General features: G+C 36.9%; 1 protein-coding gene across 6 annotated transcripts in view; it reads right to left on the bottom strand.

Annotated features, from left to right (window-relative positions):
- Nucleotides 1-27005, bottom strand: part of SGCG (sarcoglycan gamma) — a 139312-nt gene that overhangs the window by 68990 nt on the left and 43317 nt on the right. For all 6 annotated transcript variants that reach the window (XM_008692139.2, XM_008692143.2, XM_008692140.2 and 3 more), the window contains one exon: nucleotides 21414-21608. In XM_008692139.2, the coding sequence (XP_008690361.1) occupies nucleotides 21414-21608 (195 nt within the window). The remainder of the gene's footprint in view (nucleotides 1-21413; nucleotides 21609-27005) is intronic.

Here is a 27005-nt window from a genome sequence, read left to right as displayed (position 1 = left end):
AGTCCTAGCCACAGCAATCAGACAATTAAAAGCTTTCAAACTGGTAAGGAAGAAGTAAAATGGTCACTATTTGCAAATGACATGATACTATATATAGAAAACCCAAAAGACTCCACCAGAAAACTACTAGAACCGATAAATAAATTCAGTAAAGTTACAAGATACAAAATCAATGTGCAGAAATCTGTTGCATTTCTATACACTAAAAATGAAGTCCCAGAAAGAGAAATTAAGAAAACAATCCCATTTAAAATTACATAAAAATAATAGGGTACTTAGGAACAAATCTAATCAAAGAGGTGATAAACCTGTACTCTGAAAACTATAGATCATTGATGAAAGAAACAAAGATACAAATGTAGTGATTCTAAGGGGCACCTAAATGTTTATAGCAGCAATGTCCACAATAGCCAAAGTATGGAAAGAGCCTAGATGTCCATTGACAGATGAATGGTTGAAGATGATGTGGTATATATGTGTGTGTGTGTATATATATATATATATAGGAATATTATGCAGCAATCAAAAATGAAATCTTGCCATTTACAACAATGTGGATGGAACTAGAGGGTATTATGCGAAGTGAAAGAAGTCAATCAGAGAAAGACAATTATATGATCTCACTGATGTGTGGAATTTAAGAAAAAAGGCAGAGGATCATAGGGGAACAGAGAAAAAAAATGAAACAAGACAAAACCAGAGAGGGAGATAAACCACGAGATTCTTAATCTAGGAAACAAACTGAGGGTTGTTGGAAGGGATGAGGGATGTGGGGATGGACATTGGGGAGGGTATGTGCTGTAATGAGCATTGGGTATTATATAAGACTAATGAATCATAGACCTGTACCCTGAAACAAACAATACACTATATGTTAATTGAATTTAAATAAAAAAAAAATAAATTGATGAACACACACAAAAAAAGAAACTGAAGTTGACGCAAAGAAATAGAAACACATTCCATGCTCATGGATTGGAAGAACAATATTGTTACAATGTCCATATTACCCAAAGCAATCTACACATTTAATGCAATTCTTGTCAAAATACCAATAGTATTTTTTACAGAGCTAGAACAAAATGTCCTAAAATGTATATGGAACCATAAAAGACCCCAAATAGCCAAAACAATCTTGAAATAGGAAAGCAAAGCTGGAGGCATCACCATTCCAGACTTCAAGTTATATAACAGAGCTGTAGTAATCAAAACAGTATGGTACTGGCACAAAAATAGACACATAGATCAATAAAACAGAATAGAAAACTCAAGAAATAACCCACAATTATATGATCAATTAGTCTTTGAAAAATCAGGAAAGAATACCCAATGGGAAAAAGTCTTCAACAAATGGTGTTGGGAAAGCTGGACAATCACATGCAAAAGAATGAAACTGTCTTACACCACACACGAAAATCAATTAAAAATGTGTTAAAGACCTAAATGTGAGACCTGAAACCACAAAAATTCTAGAAGAGAGCACAGGCAGTAATGTCTTCGACATTGGCCATGGCAACATTTTTCTAGATATATCTCCTGAGACAAAGGAAATAAAATAAAAAATAAACTAGTGGGATCATATCAAATAAAAAGCTCTGCACAGTGAAGGAAACAATCAACAAAACTAAAAGACAACCTACTGAATGGGAGAAGATATTTGCAAATGACATATCCAATAAATAGCTAGTATCCAAAATATATAAAGAACTGATACAACTCAACACCCAAAAAACAAATAATCCAATCAAAAAATGGGCAGAAAAGAAGACTAGACATTTCTCCAAAGAAGACACCCAGGTGGCCAACAGACACATGAAAAGACGCTCAATGTCACTCATAAATATCAGGGAAATGCAAAGCAAAACTACCATGAGATAACACCTCGTACTTGTCAGAATGGTTAAAATAAAAAACACAAGAAACAAGAAGGGCTGGTGAGGATGTGGAGAACAAGGAACCCACTTACACTGCTGGTAGGAATGCAAACTGGAGCAGCCATCATGCAAAATGGTATGGAAACAAAACATTAAAAATAGAACTACCCTACAATCTAGTAATTGTACTGCTGGGTATTTACCCACAAAATACAAAAACACTAATTCAAAGGGATTCATGCACCCCTATGTTTATAGCAGCATTAATTGCAATAGCCAAATTATGGAAGCAGCCCAAGTGTCTATTGATAGATGAGTGGATAAAGATGTGGTGTGTATATACAATGGAATGTTATTCAGCCACAAAAATGAATGAAATCTTGCCATTTACAATAACATGGATAGATCTAGAGAGTATAATGTTAAGTGAAATAAGTGAGTCAGAGAAAGACAAATACCATATGGTTTCACTCATATGTGGAATTTAAGAAACAAAACAAATGAGCAAAGGAAAAAAAGAAAGAAAGAGAAAGAGAGAGAGAGAGAGAGAGAGAGAGAGAGAGAGAGACCAAGCAGCAGTCTCTTAACTATAGATGATGGTTACCAGGTGAAAATGGGTGCTGGGATGGGTGAAATAGATGATGGGGGTTGAGGAGTGCAGTTTCATGATGTGCACTGGGTGATGTATAGAATTGTTGAATCATCATACTCTACACCTGAAACTAATATAACATTGCCTATTAACTATATTGGAATTAAAATTTAAGAAAAGATAAAATCTGTAACTTTCTGGACTGTCTTTCATCATGTTGATATTTGTAACTCTTTACGTAAAAAATACATATAACTCTGTACCAAATATTCCTTCCCTAGGGCACCCACTTCTTTCTGAAGACTGTGTATCAGAGGCAGTTGGCCTAACTTGAGCTCCAATAAAACTCTTAACTTTATTTTAAAAAAGTAATAGACTATTATAACTATATGTTTTTTTGTTTGTTTGTTTGTTTGTTTTTTAGAGAGACAGAGAGACTGAGCATGAGCAGGGTGTGGAAGAGAAAATCTTAAGCAAGCTCCACACTCATCATGGAGCCTGACACAGGGCTTGATCTCATGACCTTGAGATCATGACCTGAGCGGAAATCAAGAGTCAGACACTTAACAGACTGAGACAACCAGGCACTGCTATAACTATGCTTTTGTAAGCCTTATGGTAACAAATGCCAAAACCTATAATAGATTCACAAAGGATAAAGGAATCTAAGCAGAACACTATGGAAAATCATTAAATCACAAAAGAAGAAAACAAGAAAGGAGTAAGGGAACCAAAGGAATTACAAAACAACCAGAAAACAACAAAATGACAATCCTAAATCCATACCTACCAATAATTACCTTAAATGTAAATGGACTAAATTTTACAATCAAAAGACACAGAGTGGCTTAATGGATCACACAATAAAACAAGAGTCAACTATATGCTGCCTATAAGAGATTCACTTCAGCTTTAAGGATACATATAGACTGAAATTGGAGGATGGAGAAAGATATTCCATGAAAATGGAAACCAAAAGGAATCAAGGGTAGCTATTGTTATATCAGAAAAAGCAGACTGTAAGTCAAGGACTGTAACAAGAGATGAAGAAGGTCATTATATAATGCTAAAGGGGTCAATTCATCAAGAGGATATCACATTAGTAAATATGCACCCAACATTGCAATACCTATAAATCTGAAGGGAGAAATAGATAGCAATATAATAATGGCAGGGAATTTCAATATTCTACTTTCAACAATGGATGCATCATTCAGACAGAAAATCAATAAGAGAGAAGTTACCCTAATTGTACATTAGAACAGATAAACATTCGATCTGAAAGCAGCAGATTATACATTGTTCTCATGTGGTATATTAAGACAATGGAATATTATTTAGCCTTAAAAAAGAAGGAAATCTTGTCATTTGTAACAACATGAATGGCTTCGGAGGGTATTATGCTAGGTGAAATAGGTCATACAGAGAAAGGCAAATATCACATAGTTTGCCTTTATGTGAAATCTAAAGAGGGGGAAAATCAAATTCATAGAAACAGATCATAGAAAAGTGGTTGCCAGGGGCTGGGGTGTTGGGGGGAAGTAGAAAAAGGCTGGTAAAAAGGTACAAGCTTTTGGTTAAAAGACCTGAACAGAGTCTCAGGATCTACTGTTAACATAGTGACTATAGTTGTTAACACTGTATTCTGTAATTTAAATTTGTTAATAGAGTAGAACTTATTCTCTCTCACACACAAAAGGTAAATATGGGAGGTGATGGATATATTAACTCACTTGGGGGAGTCCCTTCCTGATGTATGTGTACATCATATCATCACACTGTACATTTCAAATATATTTCAATTTTTGTCAATTCTACCTCAATAAGCCTGAAAAAAATTATAGAAAATATTGAGTGTTAGTGAGGAGCACGTGGACACGGAGCAGCTGGAACTCTCATATCTTGCTGGTATAAGTTGGTACAAACACTTTGAAAAAATTGGTAGTTTCTATTAAAGCTGAATATACACATAATGTATGACTCCCGTTCTATTAGAGTCCACACTCAATTCCCACTGCCTCAACTCCCACTTAGTCTCTGCACCATTATCATTCTCCTGAAATTGCTCTCTAGTCCCCAATAACTTTGTTATTAATAAATCCAATGCCCATTCTCAATTCTCATTCTACTGGAAAATTCTGTAGCATTTGAGACTGTTGACCAACCCATAATTCTTAACACTCTACGTACCCTTGAGGCTCAGGACAATTCTGTTTATTTTATTATCTTAGAGTTTTGACCATCACTTTGGCACTTATTTCTCAATAATGTCCTCCTATGCTTTCTAGTTAAATGTTGGTGTTTCTTGGAGTTTCATCCTTGGCATCATGTGTATACTTAATATATGTTAAGCCCTCATACTCATCTTCTTCCACTTCAGTACCCCTCTGTAGTGTTCCCAAAATAATTTCTTTAAATACTAATCTAACATTTCAGGGCTGTGAGATTGAGTCCTGCATTGGGATCTGCACTGAGTGTGGAACCTGCTTACAATTCTCTCTCTCCCTCTCCCTCTGCCCCCTCCCCCCAAATAATAATAATAATCTAACAGTTTACTTTCCTCTTTAAAAACCTGTGATGGTTTTCAACTGGTGTACACAGTAAAATACAAATGAGCTACTGGTACACAAGGCTCTTATACTTGATCCTTGGCTACTTTTACAGCTTTATCTTCCACCCTTCCTATCTGAACCTTATGTTTTAGTGACAATAAACTTCTTACTCAGCAACCTTTCTTCATCCTCATATTGCATCCCCAAATCATCTAAGTGCTGTTGAAGCCTTTTCTGACCTCCTCAGGCCATTGTAAGTCCTTCTTCTGGATTTCTACAAAAGTTTGACCAAGTCTTTCATAGAAACCTTATCACATTGTTACATGTATCTAGACTCTACTGCACTGAGAGTTTTGCAAATTCAATCTGTATTTGGCAGCTGGCACTGTACCTTACATGCAGTAGAAACCAACAATGTGTTCAATGATTGAATGGCCTCTGCAACCGCAAGATCCATGATACACGGCATGTTGCTTATGGTAGCTGCTCAGTATATGTTTAAAAAATTAATAGGCTAATAATTGGTATTATTTCAGTACTCACAGTAAAGGATGATAAGTGGTGCATAGTAAGAAATTTTGCGTTTTGGGGGATGTTGCAATGATTTTAAAAAGCTTTTAACCTAGGGGTTCCTGGGTGGTGCAGTCAGTTAAGCTCAGGTCATGATCTCAATGTCATGATATTGAGCCCAGAGTTGGGCTCCATGCTCAGCATGGAGTCTGCTTTCTCTCTTCCTCTCCCTCCACCCCCCAACTTGTACTCTATCTAATAAATAAATAGTTTTTTAAAAAGCTTTTAGCTTTGTTGTGCTTCCATAACTTCATGCCACCACTTGAGAGGTAACATAAAATCAAACCCAAGTTTCTTTATCATTAATTATTCTTATAACTAGTCTTTGGTTACCTCAGGCTTTTTTTTTTTTTTACAGTCACTTCTGATAGTTTTTTACACAACTTTTCTTTCTTGCTAAGATGCTAGTAAAAACTTAGGCATCAAATTAAGTTGTTCTAGTTCATAAGAATTTTTTTACTTAGAAACAGGAAGAATTATTTCATGAATGAATATTTATAGTATTTTTATCTGACTATATCCTAAAACATAGTGATAGATCAATGACATAAATTTATTCTTCAAGTGATAGGATTTTTATAAAATTTTCTCTCAATTTTACAGTGATACTGATTTTTCATATTGCAGACAGGGGGTTCCTAGAATTTAATGAGAAGTTAAAGTAAGTATATTTGGGGCATCTGGGTGACTCAGTCAATTACGCATCCAACTCTTGGTTTTGGCTAAGGTCATGATTTCAAGGGTCATGAGATCTAGCCCCAAGTTGGGAATCCCCTCTCAGCAGGGAGTCTGCTTGAGATTCTCTCCCTCTGCCCCTCTGCCCACTCATGTGCTCTTTCTCTCCCTCTCTAAAATAAATAAATAAATAAATAAATAAATAAATAAATAAATAAATAAATAAATAAGTATGTATGTATGTATGTATATTTGTGTAAAGATGGATTCTGGGAATAGTCCCAGAATAATCAGTGATTTGATCTCATCTATTTTCAAATACCCACAAAGAGACTCACTTCTCAATTTTCTGTATCTTATGACTTTTGATCTTTGTTCCTTCTAAATCATGGAGAGGATTAGATAATAAATTTTTGTTTTGGTTCNAGTTTGGTCAAGTTGATTCTCTGACTTGTCAAGAGTAAGACTGTGAGCCTCTAGAAATATGTATAGAAACTAGTCCTAGTTATACTTCATTTAATGAAATTCATATTTCCCAGCATCTTGCTGTAGAATAAATTTAATTTCACCTGAATTATATCTTCTATTGATTTCCAAAATTAAAAATATATTCTGTCCTAGAAGAAAAATCCCCTTAATATAATTACAGTTATAAATAAGCAAAAATCCACTGAAAATAACTTCTGTGATAGAAAATTTGTCTTCTGATGGAGATAGATAATTCCATTTAGGCAGTAAAAGCAATCTTAGGAATGATCCAAAGTACGACCTAATAAAAACCTTTCATAAATGAAAGTATACAATACACAGATACTCTGGCAATTCTACAATGTCCACATTCTTTTGGCTCATAATTTTCCCACTGTATCATTGCAATACCTAAAAGCAGAATAAGTTTCCTGAGTTTTCCATAGACTCACAAAGTAATGCCCCCACGTCCCCATTAACTTACATTTTTCAAATGTACTGCCATATTTGTACAACAGAATCAGTGCAATATCTTTCACGAGAGGAAATAAACACAAATAAGTATGACACGTTCAATCTTCATTTAAGCAGCGAAGTGATCCCAGTGTATGACAAAATATTGGTTACTGCCCGAGAATGACTTTGAAGTTGATAGAACATATTTGAGTTTACTACTTTTTCATTGACCAAGTTCAAAATTTTTAATTTAACAGTTTAATAATATATTTATATTATTAATTTTACAAATAAGTTACATAATTTGTAACGTTTTAATGTTTAAAGTATAAATTAAAACATTGCAAATTATGTAACTTGTTTTTTAAAAACATTTTAATTTATAACTTTTTAGAAAAGTGAACAAATTATAACAAATTATAATTGTACAGAATTTACCAATCTACATTCTGTTTATAACATCTCTTTATGGTCCATGGGTCTATTTGGTGTCTTATGAGCCACATGGTTTAGATTATTCTAGTTTTATAGAATGTTTTGATATTTGCTAGAGTAAGCTTTCCCTTGTTATTCTTTGTTATTAATGAAGCTAATATGAAGTCTTTTCATCCAACTGTATATCCTTTTACTCAGGATTCCTTTCAGGACTGCCAGGACAGTATATTTCAGCAAATTGAGAGTCCTTGGGAATTTGCATATTATTGCAGTATGAAATGTGATTCTTCTTCTAATACATTTTCTAAGTAGTTTGCCCTAGAGTATAGGTGTGTGCTAAACACAACATTTTGTACCTCATCTTATTACCTAACATATTGTAAACTTTTGTATTTGTTTTGGTAGTTTTTCATTTAATTCTTCTGGATTTTATAACACAATAATTATTTGCAAGTAATTCTTTTCCCTCAAATCATCTGCTGTTTAGCTATTTCTATCCCTTATTTAACAAATGGTCTTATCGCATTTGTCAAACTTTCAGAAAAAAAAATAGAATACAGTAGTGCTATCAGACATAATTTTCTTGTTTTTGTCTTCGATGGGAATGCCTCTAAGTTTTCAGTAGTAAGTATGCTTTTGGCTGCTGGTTAGTAGTAAATATTCTTTATCCTGTTAGGGAAGAATGCTGGTCAACTATGTCTTTTTACAACCATCATATATGATATCCCATGTGGTGTGGTCAAGTGAAAAAAGGGCTGATTTCAAATCAAATGAAATAGATGCAAATTCTAATTCTTATTTTCTCATTCTGTAATCTCAGAAAATTTTAAAATTTCTGACAATTCTGCTAAGGTACACCTATATTTATAGAGTAGTGCCTATTATGTGGTAGCAGGAGACAAAGTACTAGAAGAAAATATATAGACTGGCTTCTTTTCTACCTTGTAAAGTAGAGCTAATAAAAGGACCCAGGGAAGGAAATAGGAGATAAGCCACCATAAGCGAAAGCAGTTTGAGAGACAGGAAGAGAATGAAGGAGCATAAAAGACTCAAGAATTATGAGATGGTATGTTCGTTTAGCAGCACAAGTAATACAACTGAAAAAAATGAGAAAAGATTAGCATGGTACTTTAGAAAGATGACATGCAACTTCATGAAGAGTTTTGTTATTTGAAATCATTCATAATACACAGCAAAGACAAAAACAGTAATCAGGCCATAATTCTCAGAACACCTGGAATGTTAAAAGGAAGGAGGAATGACTTGTCCTCTTATATGTATGAAAACAATAATAAATTTAGCATGATTAAAATTGGGTTCTAAAAAGCTGTCAAAAGAAGTAACAAACAGGTGGGTGAAGCATATAGCTCTTAAGTAGACTCAACTCATAAAAGCTGTTATATGATAAAGGAAGAATAGTAACTAATGGGAAACACAGGATTATACAATTAGAAGGATACGCAGCAAAAGTGATACAGAGTTACATCTGGATAGTAATATTGGGGTAATATGTTGTTTCTTTCTCAAGTCTTTTTTTTTCAGAAATGCATACATAATTCATAAACATTAAATTTAATAAAAGTTTTCAAAACAAAAAAACCCAGATTATTCTATAAATGGTGTTCATAAAACTGGGTGTTTGGGGAGAGGAATTAAGTTAAAACCTCTCCTCATATCATAAATAATCTGAATGGTAGTCCATTAACTTGCTACTTGGAAAAGATGGCATTATAAAGAGATGTTATACATGCACACGTTTGTAATGCTTTATGCATTTGGAAGTACTTTACACATTCGAAAGCACTACACAAAGTTAGCATCACTATTATAATCACCACTGCCTTCTACTACCCAGACATTAAATCCAAATTTCAAAATTATTTGAATGCGCTCCTCCATATATCACTGATAGTGTGGTGAGACTCAGACTAGGTGATTAAAGCAGTATGTATTTGGGGATTAAAGTAAGAGCATCAGGTTGACCGGCATGAGGAGCCTACATTAAATCGATTAGTCCATACTGTTTTAGGCAACTAACAGCTGAGAGCTATGCTAGAGATCAGATGCTTTTGCTGCCACTCACTTGGACATTTGCATACAAAGAAAAGTCAATGTTCTACAAACCACATTTACACCTCAGAAAATTGGGGGAAACAACTTTAAGGACACAAAATTTATTCAAGTGCATTTGCAAAGAAATTGAGAATTTGTGAGGGAATGTCATGGTGCATTCAGTATCAGATTCTACGAACAAAATACTGGATTAGCAAACTTTTTATTAGTAATCTTGGATCCATCCACCCATCTGCAAATCCTACAGGAATTTGTGTAATCAACCTAGTACAGAATTTTTGCCATTCCTCTTTGGTCATTCTTAATTTCATACACATATGTGAAAGTTCTCTTTCATTTCTTCTCATTTTTTAGAGACATAAAGTATTTACTCGGTACCTAAATTATGTGCAAGACACTGTGATATGGCTGTGGATTCAAAAAAAAAATATGAAGCTCTACTGGCCCCTCAAGAAATTTTTCTGACATAAAAAGATACACTAATAGTACAGATAGCTTTGAAAGTTCAGACTAAGGCCTGATTAAAGTGTGTCAGAGAAATTGGAGAATGTCTCTCAGAGAGTGTGGGATTTGATGTGGGCCAAGATAGAAAGGTAGGACTTAAATTCCCTTTTTAAGAGTTTTAGATTATTTAATGAAATGGAAATGATGAGCTTTGTCATAGAAAAATTACTATGGAGAAAGACCTTGAAGAGTCTAATATTAAGTCTTAAGATGAATAGTCCACTTCTGTGGGTCTCTCTCTCTCTCTTTTTTTTTTTTAGTAAGGTCATTTTTGAAATTCTGTTATTTCATACATTGTGCAGATAGAATATCTGAAATTGGTCTTCCACATTTGACCTTTGCATACAGTTCAAGCCTATGGCTATATAGCAATGGTGACTAGTGACCAAAGAGCTTTAGCTGTTTTTTAGTTATGGTTTTAATTCCGTGCTCATTATGCTAACATCAACTACATCATCCATGCAGAGACCCATATTTGGCCAAGGGAGTGATGATTTTTGTCTCAGTTTGACTTTCCCTGGTGTTTTTACAGTGAGCAGTTTCATGGGATGACAAGTACTTTCATTTTACGCTCAACACAGAATAAAGAACACTTTGGCCAAAGGAGTTCAAAATTTTGTGCCAAGTTTAAACTGAGCATCTAAGTAACATAAATAATTGCAAACAGTAATTGTGTGTGTGTGTACATCACTAGAAAACTGTAGATTGAACCTAATCCTAACTAAAACCAAGATGCTTACTCAGTCTGGCTCCTAACCTAATGTTCTTTCCACTATCTTACAGTCCCTCTAAAAGTCGGGGTTTTTTTGGTTGTTGTTTTTTTAAAGAAGTAACATTTTAACAAATAAATGAGGTTGGTTTATAAATCACAAGATACTATCTTCATTAGCATTTGTGAGAAAAAACAAATTGTTACCCAAAGACATTATCAGTTCTATATTATTGGTGGAAAAGGGAAACAAGCGACCACATTTACATTTAGAGCACAATTACTTTGTTATAATACCCCCATGACAGGAGTTTGAATCGCGTATCTAGGTTAAGCTGATGTCTACCACTACGCACGACAAGAGCCTCTGGCTTGTGAGACTCTGTGCTTTTGCTTTCTGTATTTCCCAATTGTTAAAATATGCTTAAATCACTTACAGAAAAATTACAATAAAAAGGAAAATTGAAGGAATATCCTTGAGATGAAAATTAAAACTATGGTGTTATTTGTATCTCTGGACACCAGTGATAACAGGATTTGTGTTACTGATACCAGGGATAATGAAATTCCCATGTACTTGGAATAGCTCGAGGTTTATCTTCCTCCTCTCAACTCAGGCTTAATAATATCTTGTCTTCTTAGAAAGAAAATGCCATTAAGTTAGTACGTGTTCTTACTGTTTGTGACCTCTGGATCAATCCCACTCTATTATGACTAAGACATAAATCAAACATTTCAATTTGGTGTTTAGACTGGCAAGCACTGATGTAATATAATTCTTTTTAGAAAGATAGAAATAATTTGAGAAAATGTCAAGGTGCTGCTTTAAAATGCCACCGTGTCATGTTTTTCTTCTAATCCTAATTTCCATTAGTGTGAAAAATGGATGGCAAAGAGAGGGAGGCAGCATAAGCAATCAGTATCAGATCACTGACGATGTGATGGCCACGCAGGCCAGGCTTGGGCAAAGGCAGGGATGGAGCGCATGGGGCTGCCGGCCTGCTCCTGGGCCACAAGCACGGGTCTCTGTAAAGGCAAGCAGAAGACAAATGGCAAAACATCACTAAGTGCAGGTGTCAAGTGTGGTAGACAGGTACAGCGAAGAAGTGAACGTCTCTTCTGCAATCTATGCGTCAGATAAAATTTCATTGCTTTCACTCTTATGTGCTATTCTCCTGTGGGCAGAGACTGCGTTCCTTTGGCTCAGGACCGATTTTGTTAGGGGTCCTTGCAGTTGACAACACCCTGCCTTGTCTGAGGAAGCAGCCAGAGGGAGCCCAGAGGGAGCTGAGCAAACAAAAGGCGAGTCTGAGATCAGGATCCTCCACAGACTTTGGCCCTTGGGGGCACCTGCCTAGCCTGCCTCTCAGGGATTCCGAGAGGCAAAGTCTGCTGCTGAACATACTTTGATCTAAGAACAGAGTCATCTTAAAATATACCATTGTAATGGTTGCTAAACACATGCTGGAAAGTCTTTTTTCATTTTCTACTGCAGTAAGGTATTTTTAAGTAAAACCCCTGCTCACATCTGTCGAATATTGAAACATTCTAGCAGAAAGTATTCTAGCACAAGTGATTTGTTTTGGCTAAATTTGATCTCTTCAATAAATGAGCAGGGATTGAGGCAAACAGAAATGATTTCAATTTCAGTAGTTTACATGTCATCTTTTCTTTTTGAATTAATTTCATTTTAGAAATGTAATGCTATTCAACATATTTGCTAGTAAGACCAGCAATGAGATATGGGTAATGAGGTTAACTGCTCTTTAGGCAATGTTTCAACATCTTGTTCTGTATTAGCTCTTTCAGACACATTGTTCCTTCTATTTTCATTTCATCAGTTAAGGAGTAGAATGTCTCTACATTACAATGCATCTCAGAATCTCAGCATAAACCATTAGGAATATGTAATATAGGAAACAATGTGAAATCTGGATAAATGACCATATGTAAGTAACACTGTATTCCCTGAAAGTAATTTATACTCTGGATGACCCTAAGACAATGCATTCCTGAACCTGGTCTGTAGCCCAGACTCGGGTCTCTGGAAGACCCCTGAGCCCCGCTCCAGACCCCATTAACCAGCATCTTTTGCGAAGTAGCTTCCCAATATCTGGTTCTAATAACCTTCCCAGATCACTGTCGTACGCACGAGAGCATGAGAGCCACTCTTCTTACTCCCATGTTGTACTTCCCCTCTACTAGCTTCCACTCTAATCTGTGCTTTAGGGACTGGATTAATCTGCTCTTCCTTAATCATCTTTGCTTTTTCTGGGTTGCCTTGACTCCTTCTCTATTCACTTGTTAAGAACATATAACAACAATTTAATTAAAGGGGATAGGGGAAATGCTCTCATTCGGTCATTCAATCAATAATTTATTCAAGAAACATTTACAGAGGGGCCCCTGGGTGGTTCAGTTGTTAAGTGTCTGTCTTCGGCTCAGGGCGTGACCCCAGGGTCCTGGGATCGAGCCCCACATCGGGATCCCTGCCCTGCTGGGAGCCTGCTTCTTCCTCTCCCACTCCCCCTGTTTGTGTTCCCTCTCTTGCTGGCTGTCTCTCTCTCTGTCAAATAAATAAATAAAATCTTAAAAAAAAAGAAACATTTACAGAGGGTTGATTTTATGCTAGATGTTGGGTATACTGAGCTCAGCTGACATGATCCTAATGGGTGAGCAGATGTTAAACCATCACAAAAATGTATATATATCTCCAAATTTTGATGTGTGCTATGATGGGGAAAATAAACCAGAGTCCTAGAAAAGGGAATAATAGAAGGAGCTGGTCTTAGCGTGTGGATAGGAGTAGTTGAGGAACACCCCTGCAAGAAAGCGTCAGTTGAGCTGAGACTCTACTGATACACGTGTGCAACTATTCTAGGCAGAGGGAAGAGCATATGCAACAACACTGAGTCAAAAGAGAACTATTTACAGAATTTTAAGAGCTAATGTAGGTTTCAGTGCTCTAGGAAGGGAATGCACTTACTGACTTTTCCATAATAAGAGTGGATGAATACATTGGAGGCATCTCCTCAGATTGCTACAGACAGAGCTTTTAAAGCAGCTGGAAGAGGCATGATGGTATAACCAGGATCAGGGATCACTGGTCCCCAAGGTGGGGGGACGGGCTACCCTCTCCTCCACATTTCTGGTTCCCCAACTTCTAACTGACATCCTGACTGATTTCCCCTCTCTGGCAGTCTGAAAAATCAACATTAGATCACTTAGACAGGGTATGCAGGAGCAACCTTCCAACAGAAGCACTTTGGCCCTTCTCGGCACCCCAGAGCAGGAGGAGTGCCGGGCATGGCTGGCGAGTTTGGAAATGCAGCAGACCACTGGCCTGGAGCCTCCTTCCCTGGGGATGTACCTGCCCCCAGATTTCTGGTCCGGTTGGTACAGTAAAGCACATTGGGAAGCACGATGATCAGGTCCCTGCCCCTGCAGAGGTGTCTAAAGTGTCCCCATGCCACCTGTGACTTGCCGGGTGACCTCTCTAATCTGAGGCATGAGATGTTCAGGCAGAGCCAAACTGTACCCTCCACTTAGCTTTTATCAGTAATACAGATGTTATTTTGAGCTCTACCTACCTCTTTTTTCTTCCTTTCACTGGTTCCAAACTTGGGTGGGGAAAAAGTGTTATCTGCTGGGTCTCCTAAGACCCCAAGAGGGCTTTTTTTGGACACTGTGTGGGAACACCAAATCTGTACTGTCTTCATGGTACCACCCTCAGAATGGGTATGGGAAAGCTCTGAAGACCTGGCTTAGGTGTTCTTGATTTTCATGGATCCTGGTATTTGTTAAGATAAGCCTATCACGGATATCACCAAAATAAAATATATAATCCTATAGTCTGAAAAATTCAAGTTAATAGGGTAATTCGGAGGATGAACTCAGTTAATGGACATAAAGGGATTGTGCAATCTACGTACATCAGTTAGGAGTTTTTAAGCTAAAAAAGACTTAGCCTCTTAAATATAAACTTTTTTCATGATAATAAATATCAATACATATATTCAATGATTTCTTCAATTATGATGAAATTATCAACCTATCATAATAATGCAGGCAAGAACATTTTTGCTATTAAAGTGAAAAAATAAGCATGCATAATAAAAATATTTTCAAAAAGAAACTTACTTGCTAAATAATTTCTCAGGTAGTAAGTGGTTAAAACATACATTATTAGATTTGGCTAAAATATTATTTTATTGCTGTTTCCTTAGTTACTTAAAATATATCAATGTCCAGCAACATAAAGATTAAAAAATTAAATATTTATCTAATAATAAATGGTTATGAATATAGATCATCAGGTAAGTTCATTTAGGCACTTTTAGAATTTTTCTCTTTGTTTTCTCTGTTTGACAGTATCTAGTAAAAGAGAAATTAAACACTCTTTGCATAATGGATAGCACTGTGTTCATTTTCTATTGCTATGTAACAAACTATCACAAAGATAACAGCTTAAAACAATGTACATTTCTTCTCGCAATTTCCACAGGCCAGGATTCTGGGCACTGCTCAGGGTCTCGCATGGCTGCAGTTAGGCTGGGTTCCTTTCTGGACTTGGGGTTCTCTTCCAAGCTCGTGTAGTTGTTGGTAGAATTCAGTGCCTTGCAAGATGGGGAGTGAGGGCTCCATTTTCTTGCCGGCTTTCTGCCAGGGACCACTTTTAGCACCTAGTGTCTGCCTTCAGTTCCTTGCCACATGGCCCCTCAGAGACTCTCTCAACATGGCACCTCATGCCTTCAAGGCCAGCAGGAGAATCTCTCCCTTATAAAAGGCCTTGGTCTCTCTTTTAAGGTCATTCATCTGAGTAAGGCAGGCCTACGCAGGATAATCTCTCTCTTCATTACCTCAATATCACTGAGTTGGAACATTAATCACATCTGCAAAGTCCCTTTACCTTTGCTACATAATGTAACTTAATCCCACCACTTTTGCCATATTCTATCCAAATCACAGATCTTAGAAGCAGCTCACAGGTCCTGCCCACACTCAAGGGGAGGGGATTACACAGAACATAACACTGGGGCTGGAGGTCATGGGAGCCTTCTTAGAATTCTGCCTACCACAAACATAAACCAGGTAGTTAAAAAAAATAGTAAAGATACTGAATCATATAAAGGCATTATAATGATTGTCTTCATTAAGTTTTCATAATGCGGTCTAGATGACCATGCAGCTAGTATGCCATATACTACATTCAGTACATATCCAAAACAAGGAAAGCAAGATCATGAGTCTTGATCTTCCAAAATAAGACAATAGTATTTATTGAAAATCCATGAGTAAAGCATATTGGCATCAAATTTTACATCAGGAAGGATGAGGGTATCATCGGATATAAATCAAGCATTTTAGAGATGAAGAAAATAAAGGTCATTGAGATAACAGTATATTCAAGTTTTCATATATAGTGAGTACCCATAAATTTTCCTCAGATTTTGAGTTTATAAAATGAAATAACTAATGGAGGTGTTAGAAAATATCACCAAAAAGGTTATATTTTAATGCCCTTAAATGGCCAGTGTGCATTCAAAGACAGCCTATAGTCATTTGCATACCAGCATTCTTTCCTGAGTTTTTAAAATCCTCTTCAAATGATTATACAATCCCAGGGCTGAGATAAATGTCAGTGAGATGCCATCTAATACTATTTTCCTATCTTCCTATGAATGGTCCCTGACTCCTCAATGGGGAAACATTGATCTAAGGAAAGATGAACAGAGGCAGTCTTCTAGGGCTTTATTTTTTCACTAAATGAAAATTTCTTAATGGGGAAGTCCTTGATGGAAGATTTCTAATGGCTGGTTTCCAAAATGAATTAATTTTAAATCCTTGTTAAGGATAAATGTGCTCAGGGTTTTTGACCCCTTAAAAGGAGCAATGTTGTCTGTTATCAAATTAAAGGAAAACAAACAAAATTTATCTACAAAGCACTTTATAGGATGTTGGAGAAGGTCTTTGAAAAGACATGACCACTGATTGACCCATGAGCTGGACTCAAGCACTTGAAGGCTCCCCAACTCCTCCCCTGTCCTTGGAATGTGGGTTCTACTTCCCTTTTCCACTGCCAGATGCTGCTCCAATGACCTAGTCTTGAGATGGTGACATGGTGTTGAGAAACAACAGGGTTTGGTGAGGATGTAGAGAAAAAGAAACATCCTATATACAATGGAATATTATTCAGACATAAAAAATGAAATCTTGCCATTTGCAACAACATGATGGATCTAGAGGATATAATGCTAAGTGAAATAAGTCAGAGAATGACAAATACCATATGATATCACTCATATGTTCAATTTAAGAAACAAATGAAGAGACTAACCAAAAAACAGACTCTTAACTATAGAAAATAAACAGATGGTTGCCAAAAGGGAGGGAGATGGGAGGGTGGGTGAAATAGGTGAAGGGGGTTAAAAGTACACTTGTGATGGGCACTGAAAAATGTATAGAATTGTTGAATCACTATATAGTATACCTGAAACTAATATAACACTGTATGTTAATTATACCAGAATTTAAAAAATTTTTTAAATTAAATTAAAAAACAAGCATGAGAGACCATGGATTCTAAGAAACAAACTGAGGGCTTCAGAGGGGAGGGGGGTGGGGGAATGGGATAGGCTGGTGATGGGTGGTGGAGAGGGCAAGTATTGCATGGTGCACTGGGTGTTATTATATGCAGCTAATGAATCATCGAACTTTACATCAAAAACCAGGGATGTGCTGTACGGTGACTAACATAATAAAAAATATTACTATTAAAAAAACCCCCAAAAAACAAAACAAAAAACAAAAGCCTGCCACCTACCAACCTGGGGTAGCCTGCCTCTTCTTTTGGTCTCTCCCTGCCTCTGTGTTTGGGGACCAATTTCAGATTTCACCCAGGGAGTTCCCGAGAGGGTTGAGAACCGTGACAGGAGAACTACAAGCTTAATTCTGATATTCAATATTACAATTCTGCTTTGATTACTTATACCCTTCTCCCATCCCCAAAACAAAAGTACCTAAAGAAATTTAACTTTCAACATTTTGTGGTTTTTTTAGCTTAGAATCATTAATCTTATCTTGTTAAGGTTACATTCATTAAATGCACTAAAATATTTTATATGCAGGTAAATAAATAGCCATAAAAGTTTTTAAAAAATCTATCTGGGTCATTAAAAATTAAAGATGCCTTATTATAACATACTTACTGATAAGACTCATGGATGCCATTTTATAACCATGAATGCTATAACTAGAACTAATATTGTATATTAGTTTTATAGAAGGAAAGCATAAAAAGGAAAAAGGAAATCAGCCACTTTACTACCCTGATTTCTTTTAATGTCCATTTTCCTGACTAATGGATTTAGCTATTATGATGACCAACACAGAATATTCTAGAACCTTTATGTTTGACCTTTATGTTATGTTTATGTAACAACTGGTATGGGCCAGTTGTTACAATTTCCTAAATATGACTTCATATTAAACGGATGTCATACATAGAAATTATCTAAAATTCTCTTACGTGAAGTTGCAGTTCTAAGAGTAGAGCTACCCTGGTGAGCTATGCATGATCTGGCATCTCTGGAGCCCATGCCAGGCATATCAAAGCTGCTTAAGGTTTGGTTTCATTGCATTCAGATTAGTTCTCTTGTCAATATTTAACCTCTGTTTGAAGTCTCCATCTTCTTTGGCATCCTTGTGTTTTCCTTTTGTGATGTTTTACTTGTTTTCCCTTGTAATTTGATCTTGGTATTTTAAGATATGTTACTGGTGGTTGCCTAACTGTTTTCTATAGGAAAATATTAAAGTATGATGAGGGGACAAGTGGGCTGGAATGATAGTATGTGGAAGTTAATAAACCTGCCATTGCTCTACAGTGGGGATCTAAGCAGAGGAAGTCTTCTAAACTTTGCCAATTTGGGAAGTTAGAATTTTCAGTCTATCTTGACTAATGATTGTATAGGTGATAGATAGGATTATACTGAATTTATGTAGAGAATTATATACTAGCTGTTACATGTTCAAAATTCTATATCTCTCTGCAAATATTGAGAGCTCTGATTTTATCATTTCAGTGCCAAAGCTCCTGAAATCTTCTTGTATAGTCATGTTGCTCCCTTAGCATGTATGTATTCAAGAAATGATACTGGTTTATATATGAACAAAATAAAAACAAAACTGAATTCTTATATAGAGAGATCTTTCAAACTAAGAAAAATCAGAGCATAAATTAATTCGCACCATCCAGCCTCCTAATGTATGGAACATTCCCAAAGCAGGGGATCAAGCTCACACATATATGAGAATTACATCATCTATATCATCTCACTTTGAGAAGAATGATCCCAAGTCATTCTTTTGATCAAACCTTGGCACTTCTGGCAGAATAATCTTTTTGTGGATCTTCCCTTTTGATCCATGAATATAAGTGTGTATTCATCTTATTTTGTTGAAAGGCAGCTCTAAAGCACCCCGAATTAGCAACAGGTTCCTAAGGTGGAAGGTCACACCGTGAGTGCCGACCGTATCTCACTAGAAAGCACAGGCTCTGAACAGGGGCAGCAGTGGCAGGAGAACATTTGCTGGTCTCTGTGAGTAGCCATCTTAAGTCGATGTGGACTCAGCTGCTGGCACAATTTAGTTTAATGTAATCAAAATTTATAATATCCAAAACTTATTTTCAGTGCTACACTATAAGACAAGAGCACAAAGTAAGTATATTATCACCTTACGTTCACATTCAGTTTATAAAATTAATTCATATACACTTCTAACATAATGCACATCTGCATTCATTTAAGATGCATTTACTGAGTGCCAACCATATGCCAAGCTGTGACTGATAGAACTCAGGGCCCGTGGTGCCTAGGGACTATTAAAATCTGGCCATCCTCCACACCTGTAGGACCCTGGGATGGCTTCTTTCTCACTGGCCTTTCTTAGGGTCTTTTTCCCAGTCAATTTTCTCTCCACATTCTGCAGAACTGAGGGGCACACTGGGGGTGGGTGCAGGGCCCTTTAGTCAGGAGGCATCCCTGAGAGATTCCATAGTTTATAACTTGACGACTTCAATCTCAGTTCACTCTCCAAAAAATATTAAAATATTTTAAATTTAGAGATAAAATGAAGATGAAGTACAACACATGCATACTATATGCTGTGCTAGTTAAGTAAAGGTGTCCAGTGGATCTAAATACTATGGTGATACTGTAAAAATATGGTTTTTGTAAATTTTAAAGAAGAAATCACAACTTATATTTGGCTAATTTATATTTATGTATTTAAAGTATTTAAATATAATTTAAAATAACAATTTACAATATGTGTTTATATTAAATATATATATTTAAATATATTAAGTACCACATTTTAATCTATATTTTGATTGGATTAGTATTTTACCTCTTTGAATATGGGAAAATGTAAACACTTATTTATGTCAACAAAATAAATAATGTGCCTACTGGCTATAGAACAATGGCAGGAAAGATACTTGCATAGAAAGTGAAGGAGACTCATCAAAGGAAGCCATTTCAGACTGATTGCTACAACGATTGTTCTTGGAAAGAGCCCATGTCTATATCCACACTTTCAAGCTGCATGTAAGGAACAAATTGACCTACCTGTGTTCACTCCAGTATTTTTTCTCACTATGACTATCTAGCAAGATTAAGACATTTTTATATTAAGTGAATATATTTTCTCAAAAAGTATAGAAAATATTGGGGTGCCTGGGTGGTTCAGTCGTTAAGCATCTGCCTTCAGCTCAGGGCATGATCCCAGGGTCCTGGGATCGAGCCCCGCATCAGGCTCCTCTGCTGGGAGCCTGCTTCTTCCTCTCCCATTCCCCCTGCTTGTGTTCCCTCTCTCATTGGCTGTCTCTCTCTCTGTCAAATAAATAAATAAAATCTTAAAAAAACAACAACAAAACAAAACAGAAGTATAGAAAATATTATCGAACCATATAAAATTACTCAGTTATCTTGAAAACATGAGGATGTTTAAAATAGACTATGAATTCCTTAAAACTACTAGTATTTTATCTACTCAAATCTTTTGTTAAATATTGAGTGTGGACATGAATTTACTGTATATTAAAATGAAATTTTAAAAAAAAGTGAGAATGTAGCATCTGGATGGTTACTATTTGTGGATTAATGAGATTAGGAAAACATGATTTGTACAATTTTACAAATTAATGGATTAAATAATCATTACACAATTTTGACTCAGTCAACCACAAACTCCAGATTGTTAGAATTTCCCCACATATAGAGGTAATGACTAACATAAAAAATCTCAATAGGAAATCAAAAAACTCTATACCCTATAGTTCATAGTGAAGTTAAGAAGAGTAAATGTATGAATATTTTGGTACTGAGAATTCTGATCCGGACAGAAAACAAACATTAATTCCATTAAAGGAGGCTTCTACCAATACAACATGGATGAAGTGATACAGAACAAGAGCATGCTTACCAGGAAAGGAAGCTACTTACTGGGGAAAACCACATCACTTTAAGAATCCAAATTGTAAGACCAAAATTCACAAGGAGGATGATGAGTAAAAGAAGAACAAATAAGTAGAGGCAACGCTTTCTCCAGCCATAAATGCCAATTTTGTAGACACACTGGTTCTCTGGCCTCTGTATGTGGGTCCCTTCTGTGGTTGTAGTGTACTGTTCACGGACCATCTGCCGCGGGGTGGGGGGAGGGTGGGAGAAGGGACAGGGTGAGGGAGTGAGGGAGGGTCCAAGAGACACAGAGACAGAGAAGGAGAGAGAGAAAGGGAGAGAAGGAACGTGGAGAGATAGGGAAGAAAGGAAGGAGGGGGAGAGAGGAAGGAACACAGAGACAGAAACAGAGAACTTGTCAATACTGAATTACTGAAAGTCCAAGAAGATAATACTTTTTACCCCAATAATAAATTTCCAAAATTGAGATCAGTTTTAAAAAGAATTGAATATTACTTTGAAACATGTCACTATTGCAAGCACAGAATGATATTTAATCTATCACTCAACACAGTTTAGATACAGCCAATTCATCTGAAATCCAGTGGCCATATTTTCAGATTTTAATCAATACATTTAATATATGCAGACAACTTTCAAAATTCTGCAGGGTTAAACTTGGAATTGAAGCATCAACCCAAAATAATTGACTTACCGTTTTTAAAAGATTCAGTGAGAGGAAAAATCAAGCTGATACCTATATATCTTTCTAAAAATGGAATCTAATTATTTAGTTTTCATGTCAAATATTTAAATTGCATCTTTCTCCAGTTGCTAAATTACTCAGAATTAAGGCTCTCGTCAAGATACCTACCACACTAATTTTGGCCTATAATAAAGTTCCCCAGTATAACCTACTTCCAAGAACAATCAGAATGTGCATGCGTGTACAAATGTTTACAAGTAGTCATTGTTTTATGTAAATTAGACTAAGAGTTTTCGTAACAATTTCAACTCTATGAGGATATTTTGAAGAATTATTCAGTATTTCGCTTTACACAGAAGAAAGAAGAAAGTGGTTTTAATTTTTAAAGTGAAGATTAGAGATTATGAAGACTTTCCTGATTGTAAATACAGTAAAACGATGACTCAGAACATAAAATATTCTCCTCTGAGATTTTTTTTTTTTTTACGCAAAGGTCTTATGTCTATTTTTAGGAGTGGTTTGAGGTGCCCTTATTAAAATAAGTAATAGTCTGAAATAATTCTTTAAATCTCTTTCCAACTCAACAATTAGAATTTCCTATGTTCTAATTTGATTATATAAAACTGTGCTATTCATCACATAGGATTTTCAAACACTCAGACAATCTACATTATTCAAAACCTAAACTCCTGTGTCTTCCTAACAGCGTCCACCTCAAGCACACAGTTGCTCCAAAGCCCTAGGAGTCATCCTTGCTTCTTTTCTTTTCCCTCCAAACCTCCCACATCTTAATGGCTCTGCTTTAACATGTACCCGAATGTGTCCATTCCTCTTGCCCCCACATCAGTTCAAGCCACCACGAACTCTCTTACCTGCACTACTGTGAAACTGGCTTCCCTTCTCTCCTGGTGGAAACCATTCTCTACCCAGCTGCCAAATGTGCAAAATGTAAGCAAGGTCCTATCATTCTGTTCTTTCAAACCTTCTAGAGGCTCTTCCCCACACTGAGAGTATCTGAACTCCTCTATCACCTGCCAGACCCTCAATGAAGGGCTTTTGCTTATTTCTTTAACATCATCTACCACCATTTTGTCTTTTGCTTGCAATGCTCCATCTACTCTTTAATTGACCAGGTTAACTCACCTCAGGACCTCGGTCCTGGGCATTCTCTCCACCTGAAACACTCTGCTGGCTCCTTCTTAGCTTTCAGTGGCAGCTCACATGTCATTTCCTCAAAGAAGTCTTCTCTGGGCACTCGGGTCACTTGCCATTGCCTGACGCTATTACATTTATTTCACAGTGCTTATCATTATCTGTAATGATGGTGGCAACTCCAGAATTTCTGTGAAGCACAGGCTGAGAGACTGCAATTGCATTGGGAAGGGTGACGGGGAGTCTGAATTTATAGCAAGTGCACTATTTTATACTATCGCTACAGATTGGTAAAAACAGCAGCTTTCCAAGAATGTGTGTACATACGGTTTCCAACTGCTACCTATTTCTATTCCTATATACAGTTTCCTATAGCTGGTGTAACATATTATCACAAATCTCATGGCTTAAGCCAGCACAATTTTATTATCTTACAGTTTTAGAGGCCAGAAGTCTAAAAACGGGTCTTTGGGGGCTAAAAAATCAAAGTGTGGGCAGGTTTGTATTCCTTCTGGAGGGCCTAGGGAAATTCTCTTCCTTCTTTTTTCCAGCTTCCAGAGGCTGCCCACACTCCTTGGCTACAACCTTTATTTATGTTGCCTCAGCTCCTTCTCTGACTCTGACCCTGCTGCTTTCCCTTCATAAGGGCCTTGTGATTACACTGGGCCCACCTGGGGAATCCAGGATAATCTTTCCCTCTCAAAGGCCTTAACATAATCACAACTACAAAATCCCTTTTACCATGTAAGATTCCAGGGATTAGGACAGGAAGATATTTGGGGGTTATGATTCTACCTTTCATAGAAAGCTTTTGTTCATACCTACATAAAATGGGAAAAACCTTAATATTGATTTAAGACAATTTTGTTGTGGCTTACAGGAGAGCTGGTAGCAATTCCATTATGAAGGTAGCCCTTAAATCCCTCTAATTCAGTCCTGGGAATCTGTTTTGATTATTCACCTGTTTATTGCCCACCCCTCCTTTAGAATTAAACTCTACATGAGCCTTGTTCATTGCTAATGTCCCTAAAATAGTGTAGCTGACAAATAATAGGCATATAATAGAAGCCTTAAGTGAAGGAACGAATGAAAAAATAGAAAGAAAGAACTACTGAATTTGACAAACATTAATTGAGCTATCTACCAGCCAGGGACAATGTTAGCAAATGGGACTAGATAGATGGAGTAAGTCCCCTGAGTTACAGATTAAATAAAACATTCTATGACTTAAGCACATACTGAATCCATTAAGAAAAGATTTAGTAATTGTGCTCTAACAGTCTTCTTAGAAAACAATGATTGTGGATGAGGAGCTAATTCCAAAGGGGATCCAGGCTAAGTAGATAAAAATAAAACATGCTGGGGCGCCTCGGGGGCACAGCGGTTAAGCGTCTGCCTTTGGCTCAGGGCGTGATCCCGGCGTTCCAGGATCGAGTCCCACATCAGGCTCCTCCGCTATGAGCCTGCTTCTTCCTCTCCCACTCCCCCTGCTTGTGTTCCCTCTCTCACTGGCTGTCTCTATCTCTGTCGAATAAATAAATAAAATCTTAAAAAAAAATAAAACAAAATAAAACATGCTGTCTCTGTTAAAGCATTTTCAGAAAAGACCTATTGGAAAGAGGACTAGTAGTGTATAAATATGAGGTCTCTAGGATTTTGTTACTGAAAGAATACTAACAAGAACAAACTATATAAGACTAGAAAAACAGTCTGTGGCTCCTGAGGATAGCGATTATGCTTTTACCACCATATGCCCTGGCAGACAGCAGAAACTTCACAAATATCTACAGCCCAGGCTCCACTCTTCCTTCCAGCAAAACTCCTTGAGTGGGTTGACTTTACCCACTGTCTCTCTATCTATGTGTCTTTCTTCTCTCTAGAACTCAATTACAGACAAGCTTTCACACCTACCACCCACTGAACTTGTTTTTGTAAGCTCTCCAATGACCTCATGTTGCTAAGCAAAGTGTGTTCACATGACCTAGGGTCAGAACATGCCAAATAGTCATTGCCTCCATTTCCATTAGGTTTCCAGAAACCCTACTTGCAATGGCTATTGCTTCTCATTCTCATTTGCTGCTTCCTCCTCATCTCCCAGCCTCAGACTTGGTCCTTAGAGTACTTCTTCTCTTTATTTGCATTTACCCACTGTTGTGGATGCATCTTGTTTTTTTTTTTTTAAGATTTATTTATTTACTTTAGGGAGAGAGATGGAGGGAGGAACAGAGAGAGAGAGAGAAAACATGAGTGGGGGGAGAGGTAGAGGGAGAGAAACTTAGTGGGGAGCCTGAAGCAGGGCTCAATCTCACCAGCCATGAGATCATGACCTGAGCTGAAACCAACAGTTCGGCACTTAACCGACTGAGCCCCCAGGTGCCCCGCGGATGCATCTTTAAGCTGAGGACTCCCCAGGTCTTAGCACAGACTCACCTTGAACTCAAGACTCCTATACACAGCTAGAAATCTCAACCTTCACTTGTCCCAACCAAAACGGACCTCATCTTCCCAACCTGCTCTTGTAAAATTTTCCCCATTTCACTAACTGGCAACTTCATCCTTCAAGATACTCAAGTCGAAAATCTTTAAGTTGTTCTTAATCCCTTTCTTTCTCTATACCACATCCGATCCATCAACAAATCATCAAATTAAAGTACTACCAATAATGCAAAATCTGATTGAGTTTCACCATTGTCGCTCATCTGACTGCAACAGCCACCTAACTGTTCTCTGCTTCCATCCCAAATCTCCCGCAGTCAATGTCCAACATGGGGGCTAGAGAGGTCCTTTTAAATCGTCAATCAGATCACCAATCACCTCTCCATAAAACCCTCCTATGGCTTTTTATTCCACTCAGAGTAAAACTCACAATCCTTAGCCTGACTGGCATGGCCTATCCTGACTTCATCCCCTGCCATTCTCCTCCTTATTCCTTGCTCAGTCACACTGGTCTTACTCAACCAACCATTTTTTTCCCCAAGGGTTTATTTATTTGAGAGCGAGTGAGTGAGCATGCAAGTGACAGAGGGGGAGAATCTTCAAGCAGACTCCTCGCCTCAATCTCACAACCTGTAAGAACATGACCTGAGCTGAAACCAAGAGTTGGACCCTTAACCTACTGAGCCACCTAGGCACCCATTACTCATCCATGTATATTCCAAGCATGAACTTGGAATTTCCTCTACCTAGAAGCCTGGACAGTCTTCTCCCAGATAATGCATGGCTTCTCCTTTACATCACTCAACTATCTGCTCAAAGATCATTTATCAAGAACAACTTTCCACTAAGGCTGCTGCATATTTCTCTATGCTCTTCCCTGCTTTATTTTTCACTATAGTGCTTAATTCTACATGACATATGATGTATCTTACTGACTTATTCTACTCTAAGTGCTCACCTTTGCACATAGAAGCCCCAAGAGGGTAGGGTTTTTGATTGTTTTGTTATTTTGTATCATCCTGGCACCTAGAGCAGTACTTGGCACGTAGTATGTGTTCAATAAATATTTGCTGATTAATTATAAACATTGAATGTACATATACCCAGATAATATCATTTAAATTTAAATAACAAAAAAATAAAATAAGTTGGGAATTCATTCAGAGTTTCCTCAACAGTTTATAATAAGTTGAAACCCATTCACAATGGACGAGGTTAGTGTGATCAGTTGTTTGCTGTGAGAGAGGCAGCAGGCTCCACTGCAACCTGCGGAGGGTCTCCCAGGGAAGAGAACTGGGGAAAGTGCTCTGTCTAGTTTATGAGGTACCCCGCTTTTTTTTTTT

This window comes from Ursus maritimus, unplaced genomic scaffold (genome assembly GCF_017311325.1).
Source record: "Ursus maritimus isolate PB19 unplaced genomic scaffold, ASM1731132v1 scaffold_10, whole genome shotgun sequence".
NCBI classification, from domain to species: domain Eukaryota; kingdom Metazoa; phylum Chordata; class Mammalia; order Carnivora; family Ursidae; genus Ursus; species Ursus maritimus.
The sequence above is the reverse complement of the archived record's forward strand: the minus strand, read 5'-3'. Positions and strand labels throughout refer to the sequence as shown.